Here is a 15,111-nt window from a genome sequence, read left to right as displayed (position 1 = left end):
CCTGGCAGCTGCAGCCAGCGTGTGGGGAAAAGGCAGCAGTTTTGAACCAGGTTACATGAAGGAGCTGTGTGCTGTTCAAGATGTTGCAGAGGGACGCATCTGCTTCCGGGACTCCTAACCTTTTCCTTTCCTACTTCTATGCCCTAGGGAGCTGCTGAAAGACCACCCCTTCTTTTATGTCCCACGAGTAGTGGATGAGCTGTGCAGCAAACACGTCCTGACCACAGAGCTTGTGTCTGGCTTCCCGTTGGATCAAGCTGTAGGGTTGAGCCAGGAGATCCGAAACGAGGTACTGTTGGGTGGGCTTGCTTCTCCCCTAGCTCAGACAAGCACGCTTGGGCCTGCTTGCTGACTGGAAGGCTGGAGAGTTACTTGTTATTTGTGGAAGGGCAGACCCTGAGGAGCGCAAAGCAGGGCTGGAGCTGGTGACTGCTTGGATCCTCTTTCTCTAAGGGAAGATTTCAGTGCAGGGAGTTTGGCAGCAACACGGGAGTCTCCCTGGGCTGGTTTAGGCCTTGCAGGCACTGGCCTTCATGCACAGGGAGCAGGTTGGAGAGGGTGAGTGGCAAGGGTGGTTAAAGGGGGAGGTGGTCTAGCTGAGGAACTCCTAGGTGCCCTGTTTCTCTCAGATGACCCTAAGCTTAGGAGGAATTGCCAGCTCTGGGGGAAGAATAGTTTTGTTCTGCAGCTGTTCTCTTGGACAGGACTGCAGGAGAATTTCATGCCCTTGCCAAAGTGATTGGGTGTCATCTCCCTCTGTGAGTCTGACCTGTGCTGTACAGAGCTGCTGGAAAATTACCTCAGTAAACAGAAGGGGGGATGTGGTGGTGGGTATGCATCGGTGCTGAATATAGCAAGGGGTTGGAGTGCTGTGGTGGGAGAAGCATCTGCTTTAGTAGCAGAAATAACTGTCCTGGTATTTGGATATGTTTTGTGGTTGGTTGGTTGTTTTTTTTTTTAATCTTGTTGTGAGCTGTCAGCTGTTAGCAGGTCACTGGGGAAAAGTGCAGGGTGTATGTTCCTCTAGACAGATTCCAGTGCCATACTGGACTTGGAGATGGGCCAGAGCTGGCTGCCTGAGACCCCTGGGGCGCCTGTCCTTGGGGCTTGTTCTCTCGGATGGGCTGCTGTATCATCTGGGCTGCTTTTAAAAGGCTATGAGGTAGGGCAGTGCTACTTTTCCCTGTAAGCAAAGCAAAGCAATTGGCCTAGCAGGCCCACAACCTTCTGACCCAAATGGCAGTGTCTTGTAGCAGGGTCTGGCTTGCCTTTACTGACCTCTTCCCTCCTTCCCTCTTGAAGGTAGTGTTTCATTGCGCCTTTTAGAAGCTGAAGACAGGCAGGATGAGGCTGGCAGTTGTACTGAACAGGCTCCAGTTTACGTATCCTCACAGAGAGGCTTTGCTGTATGTAATACAGTAGCGGGCTTTCTAGAGGCTGCTGCTCTTGCCTCCTCCATGCCTTCAAGTCCCAAGCTTGTGTGCCTGCTGCTTCTCCCTCAGGCGGGGCTGGTGCTGAGCCCAGACGACTTTGCTGAGGAGTACTTGGTGGTGTGTGCATGTAGCGAAACCCCTTTAGGTAAAGGTTTGAACCTAGCTCTGTATGTTGTTGGGAAGGAAGCTTCGCAGGAAGAGACTCTTAGCTTCTTTTGGGCCTTTAACTCAAAGTGCCCTGGAACAGCGTCTTGCCTCCTGTGAGTTACACCGGCTTCATTTTGGCCAAGTCCTGCAGGACTTTCCATTACACAGTAGGTTGTAATGCCCTGCCGGTCTTCCCTACCTCTGCTGCTGGGTCCCTTCGTGCATTGTGAAGATGCTCCTCTGCTCCCAGAGCAACAGCCAAGCTTGTAGTCAAAGCTAGGGAGGCAGGACCAGGACACGAGTAATGCGTGCAGTTTGATGACCCCTGCAGCCTGCTGTTCTCAGTTGCCATGTACAGGGCAGCAGCCCTTCTGAAGGTACAGCCAGGGGCCTTCGGATATGACCTACACCTGAGGCTGACGTAAAACTCGCATGGCATCTGTGTTGTCTGCTAAGGGTGTCCAATGGCAGGAATGGGCGGGGATTTGCTGAAAGGCCTCTCTCACCTCTTCAGGAGTTTTGCAGCATGGAGCAGATGGTACCTGCCAGTGTGGTGATGTGTTCCTGGTGTGTGCTAATGCCCATTGTAAATTACATGTATGGACAGGGCTTGCCACCCTGCTGACTTTTCTTTTTCTCTCTGGTTTTCAAGATCTGTCACCACATCCTCGTGCTGTGTCTGCGGGAGCTGTTTGAGTTCAAGTACATGCAGACTGACCCGAACTGGTCAAACTTCTTCTATGACCCGCAGTTACACAAGGTAAGTGCAAGCAGCACCCGTTCTGCCTGTGCAAGAGCTGTTCTTCACCAGCTCTTGATTATTCCCCATTCTCAAAGTCCATTGAGCCCTTACTGAGGTTCTCTCATGGATTCCTGTCCTTGAGCCTTGGGCAGGCAGGACAGTGAAACCTGGCCCTTTGCTGCTTTTACTTGGTTGGTCTGGGTGGGAGGGAGAACAGGGCTCGTGTAACTCTGTTGGACTGCCTGTCTGTGGCCCTGGATCCAGTCACAGATAACTCCTTAGCCTCAGGGTCTCTTTTTCTTTCTTTGAAATGTGTCACCAGGAAGTTGTATTCGGCACTGTTCCTACCAGGGCGCATCTGAACAGTTTTTAGTTGAATGCTTTTGTCTTGTGCTATGCTGAAGATATTGGTGCTTGGGGAAGCATTTGCAGATGTCCTGCTTGTTGGCTTGGCTGCCTGCTTGTACCCTGCAGGCCGGATGGAATTGCTTGTTCAGCCCTGAGATATGTGTTGAGAATTGTTGGGAAAAGGTTCTGCATTGCTCTGTCCCCAAGCAGAAAGCCTGAGTGGGGTTACAGAACAGGTGTGACAATGTCATCACAGGCCACATCTCCTGTGTCATGTACTGGAACAAATGCTTGCCCTATTGTTAGGGAATAAAGGAATTAAGGGGAAGCTGAGACAGTGGGAAAGCGCCGCTCCAGCAAGTTGAACTTCCTGAAGGTATTGGGAGCCTTCTCAGGTCAGGCCTTCTTCCTTAAGTGGTTGATACTGCAGTGCTGAAGGGTTTGTCCATTTCTAGGTGGCCCTGCTGGACTTTGGAGCAACACGAGGGTTTGACGAGAAGTTCACAGATGTTTACATTGAGGTGAGGACTTGCAGTGTGTCCTAGAATGCTGCGCTGGGGTTCTCAAGAGTATTTGCAAAATTCTCTTAGCTGTATTGCTTTGTGTCTGTACTTGAATCTACTTTTGGGTGTAGATGGAAGCAGGGTTGGAGATGAGATCTTGGTTCCAGTTTTATCCCTTATGACAGCTTTATGCATGTCTGCTGCTAACCTTTGGTGGTCGTGTCCTGATGTTTAAATGACATGACAAATGTGGAGAACTGTAACATTGCTTACTGGGAGACTTAGGCAGAGTGTATCTCAAAGGGGATCCTCTCTTCTCACCCACTCACAATTCAGTGATTTTTATATGAGGGTGTGGGGGAATTGCTTGTCCTGTTCATTGTCTGTCTTCTTCTGTGGCCTGCTTACAGACACATAAATTTATGCACTCATATATATGTGCTTTCTTGTGTGAAAGCATCTTTCAGTCATCACCTAGCTCTCCTGAAAGTGTTCTTCCTATTCAGGTAATCAAGGCAGCCGCTGACATGGACAGAGAGAGAGTACTGAAGAAGTCCATTGAAATGAAATTCCTCACTGGTTATGAAGTCAAGGTACGGAGCAGAAGCGTATACTTTTAGTGGTGGCCAGTGAAAGGTTTGCTGAAGAACGTGGATCTTAACTTACAGATTTCTTGATGGCAGTCTGAAAGCCCTGCCGCCAAGCTGAGGGAGAAGGGCAAAAAATGTTCACGATTTTGTTCTCTCCTTTTGTTCTGGCAGCAGGAGCCAGAACAAAATGATAATGTAATAATCATTTACAATAATCATCTGCTAACCCCCAAACTACTTTTTCTTCTATACCCCCTCCATCTCCCTTCACTCCCTCAGCAAGACAGGCAGTGATGCTGCTGAAACTTCATGACTGGGCAGACAGTCTTCTGGGAGGCTTAGGTGCTTGGAATTAACCAACCGTTTATCAGTCTGTCAGGGTCTGGGGGTTACATTAGTTGTGGGTATAGGTACATATTTCTCCTGATCGGCTGCTGTTAGGATTAGTATTTCTCCTTTTCCTCCCTGGTGTTTCAAATGGTTAGTGATACTATTTGGGCCACTTTCCTTTTGGGCAGGAAATGGAAGATGCACACTTAAATGCTGTCCTCATCCTGGGAGAGGCTTTTGCGTCTGAGGAACCTTTTGATTTCGGCAACCAAAGCACCACGGAAAAGATCCATGGTTTAATTCCAGTCATGCTGAAGCATCGGCTTGTTCCTCCACCAGAAGAGACCTACTCTCTTCATCGGAAGATGGGGGGATCTTTCCTTATCTGCACCAAACTGAAGGCCAAAATTCCCTGCAAAAACATGTTCCAAGAGGCATACAGCAAATATTGGAGCACTAGGGGCAAGAAGCCAGAGGAGTAATAAGAATGAACTAACGTATCTTGTTCTGAGGGCACGGTTTGTCTGAGCCTTGCAAAGAATGTTCTAGCCTCCCATGCGTTGCACCCTAACTCTCCATCCTCTTGCGATGCAGCAGCCTGTGCCCTGGAAGCCAAGCGTGAGTTTCATGGAGACAAAGCTGTTCTTTGATGCGCTGTCTGGCCGACACTGAGACTGCCAGGACAGTCTGCAGCTTGCCGGAAACTGTCTTGAGTGCTTGTATACTGTTTCAGGATACCAGCCAACTACCTTGAATACATTTTTAACATTGTGATGATAGCTGCATATTGTGTTTTTTTTTTTTAAATATATAGCAGGTAGGGGAAGGAGGACAAGAGTGGAATTTAGTATTGAAATGTGTTTGGCATTCTTGAAATTTTTTTTTTTAAAAAACCTTCATGCTTTCATGCTAAGGTGGAATTCAAGTAGTTTTCGTACTGTGACTTACAGAATGAAATACTAAGGTGTACCGTACCACAGATGCACTCAGTCCCCCATTCTCCTGTTTTTCTAAGTCGAGTGACAGCAGTGCAAGAACCTTCCTGGATTTTAGTGATGCTGATGTAATGCAAAGGATGTGTGTACACATAACATGAAGTTTTATGTTTTCTGCTTCTCTTTGGCTTGCATAGGAAACATTTTATAAACCTGTGAATTGAGTGCCAACATCTTTTAAACACACACATACTCACACAACTCTTCTCAGTTCTGGGAGGCAACTATTAATCAACAGAACTACATCTGAGCACAAATAAATAGTGGGATTCTTCACTGTTGGGTAGGTATCGACTTCGGTGAGTTAGATAAGCTACATCTCTGACACCAATTGTTTGCTGGACTCCTAACTTGAAAGCTAGTCTGGGGTTTTTGGCTGTTTTCCAGTAATGTAGAACTTATGGCAAGGCAGACAAACACTTCATGTCTCTCATGAGCATTTCAAGCTTCAAATGTCACATGTTTAAAACCAGACGCACAATTTTAAACTATTGGAGTCAAGCTAGCAAATATACTTTCTTAGATTTTTTTTTTTTGTACAAAGCCTGTACCTGTATGAGTTCTGATTTCAATAAAAAAAAGTGCTTGTGCTGTGGGCCTGCAGTCTTTCCATCGTCTGGTGGTGTAGTGACTACAAAAGTAAACCATGTCCTATTTGCTGAGCTTCATAACAGCACAGGAAAGGGGACCCTTCCATGTCCCTTTTGTAGTTGTTTGCTCAAAGAATTGCTACTACCCTTGCAAAGCCAACTGTGGCCTGTTCATTCCTTCATTTTTCCCATTGCAGCTGTGTCACATGGTAACAGTGATGACAAGCTTACCAGGAGCCAGAGGGATGTCAGCTTGAACATCGATCGGTCTGGCCACTAAAATCCCTGGTAACTGACTTTCTTTTGCTCGTTTTCCCTTTTTTACGCATTCTGTTAAGAGTTCCTGGACACTGCTCTTTTTGCCCTTGCTCCACTTGTGTAGAAAGAGTGGTTGTTGGAGTTGATGCTTATCTGGTGCTAGTGAGTCAGGTGTCCTTGTCTGTCAAGTGCAAGATATTTAGCAGCAGCTGAGTCTACTTGGTTAGCACAGCCCAGGAATGCAGAAGGCTGTATGCTCTTAAACTTCCTTATGTAAGGAAGCCTGACTGCTGGCACTTGCAGAGATAAAGAGCAGGTGAATAAATGGTCTCTCTCAGTAGGGATGTAGAAGAACTAGGAGAACAAGTTACTGTATTGCCTTTCCTCCATGATCATAAATATATAAACTGCTTGATTTAAGGCTTGTTTTAGGAAGATCCAGTAGTACTTAATTCAACTAAAACCACTCATCAGGTTATTTCTAATACTTTGAGAAGTGTGAACTCTGCTAGTCAGTAACAAAGTAATAGTTTTGCATAAAGCTGCTTAACTTAATTCACTAATGGACTAACTTATCTTAGTGCTTTGCGTTCTGATATATATTATTTACTTTTCCTTTGGTTCTAGACCTCGCAGCTGTAAAAACGGTGGAATGGATTGAGATGTTAAATGCTTATGTTAAAAAGCAAGGTACAAAAAGCTGTCAAGGATACTAGCAAAGTTTCTGATGGTTGACAGCCAGTATATCCAGAATACTTGCAAGGAAAACAAAATAACTGAAGAGCATTACAGTTCCAGTAAGCACAGGTAGATGACATTCATTATATACTTGTTGGCGTGACCGCAGATCTTTTGTATAAGATGCTGGGTGGCACGGCTTGCAACACAGGACCAACAACAGCACAGTATTCCTGCTGTAGAAGTGAGGGGAGGGAGGGAGGGAGGGACTGACAGCTGTTATCAAAGCTAAGCTTATTACCAACACAACAACAAACGAAGAGGAAGATATCCCAACAGTCTCAGCTGTGGAGAAAATATCATGGCTTGTGGAGGAACTGGTCGAAGGTGAGACCAGGTCAGGACGCACTCAAAGTAACTTTGCAGGTATTCTCCGATGCATGACAAGCACTTTAGAGGAGGTAGCTCAGACATACATAAGAAAGAATCCAGCTTCCTATGTTAGGGCAGCTGAAACACTTGACACATAACTAAATCAAGGAGGGACCTCAGAAACAATGACTACAACTACCAACACAGAACAAATGACCTGAGAAGGTGGTCACAAGCAGTGCAGTTAAAATTCAATATACCAAACCATAAAGGGGCCTGACTTATTTTTTAAAAAGGTTCTGTTAAATTTGTCTGAAAGCTGCTAAAGCTATATATAATTGTGTACCCACTGCTTTTCTTCCAAGTGTGTGCTTGTGCTGGTCTTATCTTCTAGAACGCAATTATTCCCCTTTGCATTTCCTCCTCAAACCTTAACATGGAGAGATGTGAGGGGGGAAAAAAAGACAAACCATCTGCATTTCTAACAGTTCCCTGTTTTATTGCGGTACATCAAAGTAGGTTAATATTAAGTGTGTTACCGACATAAAATAGTGGTGGTAAGTCATTTTTACATTGTTGACTTTTCCACCTTAAATATTTCTGTGCAAAAGAATCTACATCATTGTTCTGTAGCAAAGAATCTCTTACAATGTCCCCTACAACACTGAGGGCATTAAACAAAATAGTGAGAAGAGGCAAAAAAAAAAAAAAGCAGAATCTTTCCCCTGCACGCACACTTGTCAGCTTTTATACTCTAAAACACAAAAGTGATTACATCTAGGCCATGCAAAACTGTACAATGATATTACAATGAAAAACCTAAACATTTTTTTAAATAAATGAAACTGTCATACATAAAAAGGCAGATATAATTGCTCTGAAATACCAACACTGATTTGCTTGTGGATTTCTTCCTTGTGGATGAGACACTTTCCAGCCACAGCTTAGTATAACTTATTTTTTCCTCTGCATTTAAGAAAGACAAAGTCAAGTTTGAATTTAGAATGGAAAGTCTGCAGTAGACGTGTTTCTGAGGGCATCTATCAAATACAGCATGAACACAGAGCATGCAGCTGGGTGCAGTTTGTGTTAGTACAGAAAAAATGTCTCATTTCCTCCAAGGAACTGACTCCTATGAGGAAACAAACAAAATAACACCGCAGAAGCTGAATGTGCCGCTGATGTTCAGGCTAAGGAGGTATGGGTCATTGCCCTTAATGTATTCATTTAAGCTAAACAACATGCACAAAATTGAACAAGAAACTACTACCCAAGAGCATGTTTGTCCTGTCATTTAGGGTCTGGCTGATGCTAGTATCTTTTTCTCTTAATAGTTCAAGTGTTTTGAAAGGCCGATACACTCTGTGAGACAGTTAGGTGTGGTTAACCTCTCTTTCCATAAAAATACTATGTGGACTTTTTTTTTTTGGTATGACAAACCCCTTTACTCCCCTCTGCTGTATATATGAGGAAAACATGCTTGGCTGTTAATTTTATAAGAATTAAATCAAAGACATTTTTGACTTAGTTTTGAAACTTGTTAAAATGGACAAAAACGTACATCATAACAAGCAGCAGCAACTAACCAGAGGAAAAGAAGCTACTTCATCAGAAACAGGAATGTTTTTTGACACCATCGGCTGCTTTCTGCAGGTCAGGTACAACAGAGAAGAAAGTACTATAACCCTGTTTTGGGGTTCATGAAATGTGGAAAGCCACATGCCTATGTCCGTGCACGTGCAGGGGAAAGCTACTGACCAAACCTTTTTCATTCTGTAACCTGGAGTCCTTAGTAGCTGCCTGACTCTTCAGATCTTCTGTTGCCACCAAAATAAAAGAGGAAAAAAACAACAACAACAAAAAACCAACAACCCATATGTTTAAGTAGTGTCATAAATGCAAGCTACCTTCAGTCTCAGCCAAAAAGAAATAAACAGCTAGATACATATTGTGTACACAGAACATATGCTACAGTTAAAAATAAAGGGGGGAGATTTTTAAGCTCCCTGGACAAATTGCAGCCCTCTACTTGTGGAGTTGAAACAATGCTACAGTGCAAAGTAGCCTTAAGAGACATCAAGCCTTAAGAGACAACTGTCTTTAAGATACCAGGCAAAAGTCTTTAACAGTTCAAATGACCAAGTTGCTTTTCCTAGCCAATAAGTATTCAAAAAGCTCAGCTACAGTATGCTTTTGTTTTCAGTGTTCATAACAACAAAAAAGATGAGCGTGGTTTAAAATTGTGTATAATCAAATGGCCCCCAAATGTATAAAAACTATTCAAGTCCTAGGACACCCTTTCTCCTTTCAGGTAAGTGATGTGGTCATTTGTGTTTCAACTGAGAGAACAGTTTCTGTTTCTCTTTTTAACAGATGCATATAAAAATACACAGTACCAAACAAATGATTAAATATAGCGATCCTAAAGGAGACTGCCAAAGCTTAAAAATTGTGGTGTGCAAACAGCATAGGCCTGTGGAGCTCTTGTCCTGTGGATCTTAGTGTTCTAACACAGCTGACCTCTGCTCTGCCTGAAAATGTCAGTTTGGGCTATCAATACCTTTCAGGTGCTGTAACATAGCAAACGTGTACTTTTAGGCATTTTAATTGTGTTCTGCGTAGTGGCTCTTTGGGTTCCATTTTCATGTAGAACATCAGCTCAACTGAAAAAAATAAATGCATAAAAAAGATGCTGTGACCCTCTCCCAGGGGACCTGTCACACAGGCTGCTCTGTCTTAAATGACTGCTGTTTAAATGCCTTCTCTGAATAGCAAAATAACATTAATATTTAAATACAACATACAGTAAATACAAAACTAGTCTGCAAAGTCTTTGAAAAGTGTGTGGCCATGCTTCACCAACAGGACGAGATTGGGGGAAAAAAGGAGTGGCTATACTTGAAGCAATATGCAGCCTTTAAAAAGAAGCAGACGTGGAGTTCAATAATGCCAATAATGCCCTGCCTATCTGTCCCTCAGAGAGATGAAAACCTCTTCTGGAAGGAATTAATGTCAAGTGCTCAACTGTTTGCCAAAGCTTTTAATATTAAATGTCAGGCTTGCAAAAGTAGTAGCTTTGAAGTGAAAACAAAACAAAAAACCAAAAACCACACACTACCATCTTGCTACTCTGAAAATCCCAAATCGGGGAAAGAGACAGGTTTTTGATATGATGGTTTTAAAAATAATACTGAATTCCTGTCCCAAAATAGTATTTAATGAGCTTAAACTTTGACAAGCCTTTTGATTCAGAGTGAAAGAGAAATCTTACTTAGGAGACCCAGCATGATAAAATGGTACAGGCAATGATCTGTGTCTCATTCCCTGTTTCACATGGAGATCATACCTGGAAATTACTGTACACAGTTTGAACTTACCTATAACTTCCATTACAGAAGACACAAACTGGAAAACTCCAAACATCTCTATGTGGGTGAAACACTCTATCACTGCTGACCGCAAGAATATGTAATGGTTTAAGAGCCATAGCAAGCTTCTGAAACCCACCAAAAAAAACAGTATTCTAAATGCAAAAAAACCTTACACGTTCGAGTATGGTAATAGTATAACACCAGCAACAATACTACTGAGCAAAGAGGCTTGTTTGAACACTCCCAAATGAAAAACACACCTGCCTTGCTAACTGAAGAGATGAGACATCTGCTCTTACCATACATTTGTACATCGGTCTCTCACGTTATTCTCTTGACTGCATGACCAGCTTCAGCTTTTTACTTATTTCTGCAGCTGCAGTGGGCTCTGTCATTCACTGCAATACCTTCTGGCCTCCTGAACTGCTACTGGAACCAAACAGCAGGTGAGCACACAGAAACAACTGCAAATTGCACAAACCCACAGCATGGGAGAGGAAAACCAACCTTGCCAGCATGGCAGCTGTGGGTGACTAGGCATCTTCGATGACCACAGTGTGAACAGTATGAGGTCAGTCTTCAAGGTTCTTCATTGCTACAGTGACAGCACAGCCAGCGACGGCTAGCTTCAGGATAAGAGCACTCATTTGGTTGGTGTATTATAAACTAGTATTTGGTAACAACGGTAACAGTTTTCTGTTTAGGGATGATGAAAGGGATGTAGAAGGCTGCTCCCTTCCTAGTTAGACCTGGCCAAAGGCTGACCCAGGGAAGCAGTCTTCCTGCTGAATCCTGCGGCACTGAGCTCCCTTGCTGCTGTAAGGACCTCTACCATAGCATGCCGTAAGGTATCTCAGCTGCACAGCTAGCACAAAAGAAACCAGGGCAGCCGCGTGGCTGACTGGTGCCCTTGGTTTTCAGGGCAGGGGTTGCTTTCCAATCATTGTCATTTTTGCAAAGAAGGAGGAGTAACGTGAAAGCGGGAATTACAGCCTCAGCTATACTACTGCCAGAAGTAAAGAAATGTGAAAGTACTGCAGGGACTCCTGGCAGTGCAGCAAATGGTACGCAAAATGAGTAAATGAATATCTGTCCTGCAAAAGGTTTTAGGCCAGGCCTGCAAGTCTGTATATCACCAAGCATGAAAACAGGGACAACACAAATCTTAAATTAAAGGCTCTCTTAAATAAGCATCCATCTTCTGCTGCATACACAATTTTTTTTTGTATTTTTTTTTGTTTGTTTTTTTAAATATATACATACATATTTTACTCTAACATCTGTGTATTTATTTAAACTCTGTACGGTAGTAAAATATGCATCATCTTAATCAATAAGGATTTGCTGGCAACAATCAGACTGACATTCAAATGTGGTGGCTGAAAGCTTTTATGTGCCTCTGACATACTGATCGTTCCCCATGCAGGGGAAGGGGTCTCTGTGCTACTTTTGTACAGTACAACAAGCTATTGCATGGAAAAAAAAAATCCCTCTAAATTTTCTCCTGTTGACACTGGTCTGGTCTATTTAAGCTACTTTTGAGGGAATTGGGGGGTGGGATAAATATGTCTTTAAAGCAGCTGTAACCACAAAAATGAAACAAATACTAATACAAATCTAACAGCATCTGGTATTTACCAACACCCTAGCTTTGCTCATTTGCTGCTGTCAAATCTGGGGAAGAGAGGGTGAGGCAGTGCTGAACGGTGCTGAAGACGACCAGCCTCTCTAGCCCACTCCCAGATCACTGAGATGGGCGATGGGGAGGGTTAAGATGATGAAGGTGGGAACTGGAACAGGTGAAGGGGACAGCAAGCTGCTGTGATGTCGAATCTGAAAGCTGAAGCAGTTCATGAGTCCCAACTCACATGGTCAGAGCTCTCCAGGGAGAGGCTCTTGGTCTTGTGAGGAGAAACTGGACTGGGAGGGCTGCTGAGGTTGGAGCTGTTCGACGCAGTAGAGTGTCTTGGAGAGTCGGAGTCCTGCAGCCAAGAGACACAGGAAAACACCAGTAAGTAACAACACAAAGTCTGAGTGACTTAGGGTGTCTGAGCAACAGGTGACTAGATTCAGAGGCCTGCACATATTTTGTGTCCAAAAATATTGAGGAATTTTCTTTGCTCAGAATTTCTTGGCAAGGGGGTGGGAATTAAGAGTAAGCTGTCAGATCTGCTGCTTACAGTAGGCACAACTGATGCTGATATAAGGATACAACACCTGCAGGATTCTTGCAGTCTGCACATTACTGAGGGCCTCTTCACGAGCCTGAGCGTGCAACTCCAAGTTGCTTGTGAGCTACAATAGCTCCTGCCTTTTTGCAGCTTAGAACCTGAGATGCTCTTCACTAAATGGTGCAATCTTCATGGTACACACTTTATCAGTTTCTTCTGTGATGCTCCCAGAATATTAATTCAAATGATCCTGATCAAGTTACTCCAGTTAGATCTTCCTGAGTACAGCAGAATGCAAATACATCTGACCTGAGTTTGTGTTGACACTTGCCTTTCTGTACCACGAAAAGCCTGTGTGATCTCTAATTTTCTCATTCCTTGGTTTGAAAATAGGCTGGTGAAGATTTGCTGGCCGACTTCAGATTGAACCCTCCTATATAAAACATTCCTGGTTGGAGGGACTGAGTTTAGCACTGGGCAGGATTGTCATCCTATCATAATTGTAGTCTTGTTTTGCACAAAATGTAAATGATTAAATCCAGTTTCTGCTCTAAAGGAAATTATTATATGATAATTCTTAAATTACTTCATTAACTTCAGGCACTCTGACGACTATGACAAAATGCCTGCTGTGAAATACTTGCTAATATGGCTTACAAGTCTGCAAATAAAGGGCAGAAGCAGTATCACCACTTCAAGCTGTGAGACGTTGCTACCAAGCTGTTAGTCTACTGGGCCAGTATTTTTGGGAACCTCACTGTCCCTGTATCTACAGATAAGGAGTGCAAAGAGAATTTTCTACACATTATATACTAGGAACAGAGTTAGAATAGAATTGTACAATCATCTAAGTTGGAAAAGACCTTCAAGGTTATCAAGTCCAACTGTCAACCTGACCTACCAAGTCCCATCACTAAACCATGTACCTTAGTGCCACGTCCACAAGCCCCTTAAATACCTCCAGGGATGGGGACTCTCGCACTTCACTGGGAAGCCTATTCTGATGCTTGACTGGCCTTCTCTGTGAAGAAATTCTTACACCAACCAAACCCATGGCATAATTTACCTTCCTCATCTTTATCAACACGCTTCGATTTTCTCCTCTTTATGCTATCACTCACCTCTCGCTCGTAGTCCCTTGTCGGTGCATCACTGCCTTGGTCCAGGCCACCAGAGGACAACGAGCCGTCTGAAGGCGATGCCATCGGCTGACGCTTTGCTCCATAGCTACCTCCTGAGAATTCCCTCCGCAAGGCGCTGCCATTCTGTGCAGATGATCCTAAAACATGCGGAGGAATTAAGCTGTGTTACAGATGCCCAGTCAAGGTACCAGAAATTTGTTAGCTGTTTCTCTAGCTATTTCTGCTTTCCTTCAGCACGACCCAAGATGCTCAGCTCATGGCTTGCAGTTGATGTGGGCTTTTATCTTGTCTGATGCCAGATACAGTTTTTCCTAGGGATTCTCTGGTTCCTCCCTTGGCGTGTCAGGATTGGCACACTTTACACAGCACAGACAGAGTCACTATGTCCCTAAAAAGACAGCAGTTGAAGAAACTGCTGTGGTGGCAGCCTCATTACAGTTGCATCTCCCCAGGGGGCGGATAGGGTCACACCAGCACATACAGATTACAGCAGACATACGTGCCTTCTGCAAGCTGTTTTCACATGCTCTCTTATTTAATCACTTGCCTGGTGACAGTGACCTGTGCTGACTCTGGCACACAAGGTAGCATGGCAGCACTAGGAAAGGTGTTTCCAATTCAGTGCAACGCAACACTTCCATACCAGCAGCCAGTTTTCTACTGCTTCCTCTTTGCACCAGCAGCAAGAGAGGCAGCAACAGCTCTAGGCAGTTCAGCAACAAAAACAGTAACCATGGAACTTGTGAACAACTTGTCAATGATTTAAAATGCTTAAGCAGCATCAAAGTAGTCCCAAGGGTAAGAATGCCGTTTTAATTCTAACTGCAGTTTTAGAAACGTGACATATTTCACATGTGGGATTCTCAAACTGCTAGCTGCTCATTCATGTGCTCCTTTGAAAGCAAGATTGAAAGCTGTCCTTGCCCTCAACGGGAATACAGTCAGCCATCACGTCTGAAAAACCTGTCTAGTGGCTGTACAGACAGAAACAAATGAAGGTAGCTCTTCCCTCAAATACTTGTGCATAGCCCCAGACCAACAGATCTGTTTGCTTACTTGCTGCTAACCCGCTGCTTGCGCTCATTGATCGTCCTGGTTCTGTGCGGGACTTCGTGATCGATGGGATACTGACGGAGCCACTGAACACAGTCCGACTTTCCTGAGGCCGAAGATTCTGCAATGCAGACACACAACAACAAGTTTTTTTATCGACTGCTAGCTCAACCTTGGATGTTAGGAAGGAAGGCCCCAAAACACATTAACAACCCAGCCTTACCAGATATGAATTGTCTGAGCAGCACGTCAGCAAAGTTTGCAAACTAATATTCTGCAGTTTAGTGCAGAGACTGGAAGCACACACTAGGGAAGTGCTGAATTACATGGACATATGCAGACATATGCAGACAACTGAAAAAGTGAGTCTAATAGTTCAAGAACTTCT

The 15,111-nt window shown here is 44.0% G+C and overlaps 2 protein-coding genes across 8 annotated transcripts in view; one reads left to right on the top strand and one right to left on the bottom strand.

The window, feature by feature from the left end:
- COQ8A (coenzyme Q8A) overlaps positions 1-5,679 on the top strand; it is a 39,514-nt gene extending 33,835 nt beyond the window's left edge. For all 4 annotated transcript variants that reach the window (XM_080587664.1, XM_080587663.1, XM_080587666.1 and 1 more), the window contains exons 11-15: positions 148-289; positions 2,233-2,340; positions 3,126-3,191; positions 3,680-3,766; positions 4,282-5,679. In XM_080587664.1, the coding sequence (XP_080443790.1) occupies positions 148-289; positions 2,233-2,340; positions 3,126-3,191; positions 3,680-3,766; positions 4,282-4,575 (697 nt within the window). In that variant the 3' untranslated portion in view covers positions 4,576-5,679. The remainder of the gene's footprint in view (positions 1-147; positions 290-2,232; positions 2,341-3,125; positions 3,192-3,679; positions 3,767-4,281) is intronic.
- A 1,785-nt stretch (positions 5,680-7,464) lies between these two features.
- CDC42BPA (CDC42 binding protein kinase alpha) overlaps positions 7,465-15,111 on the bottom strand; it is a 162,522-nt gene continuing 154,875 nt past the window's right edge. For all 4 annotated transcript variants that reach the window (XM_080587648.1, XM_080587646.1, XM_080587649.1 and 1 more), the window contains 3 exons: positions 14,727-14,844; positions 13,650-13,807; positions 7,465-12,339 (listed from right to left, as the gene is read on the bottom strand). In XM_080587648.1, the coding sequence (XP_080443774.1) occupies positions 12,208-12,339; positions 13,650-13,807; positions 14,727-14,844 (408 nt within the window). In that variant the 3' untranslated portion in view covers positions 7,465-12,207. The remainder of the gene's footprint in view (positions 12,340-13,649; positions 13,808-14,726; positions 14,845-15,111) is intronic.

This window comes from Anser brachyrhynchus (assembly GCF_964034855.1).
Source record: "Anser brachyrhynchus genome assembly, chromosome: 3".
In the NCBI taxonomy this organism is placed as follows: domain Eukaryota; kingdom Metazoa; phylum Chordata; class Aves; order Anseriformes; family Anatidae; genus Anser; species Anser brachyrhynchus.
This window is presented reverse-complemented; position numbering and strand designations above follow the sequence as displayed.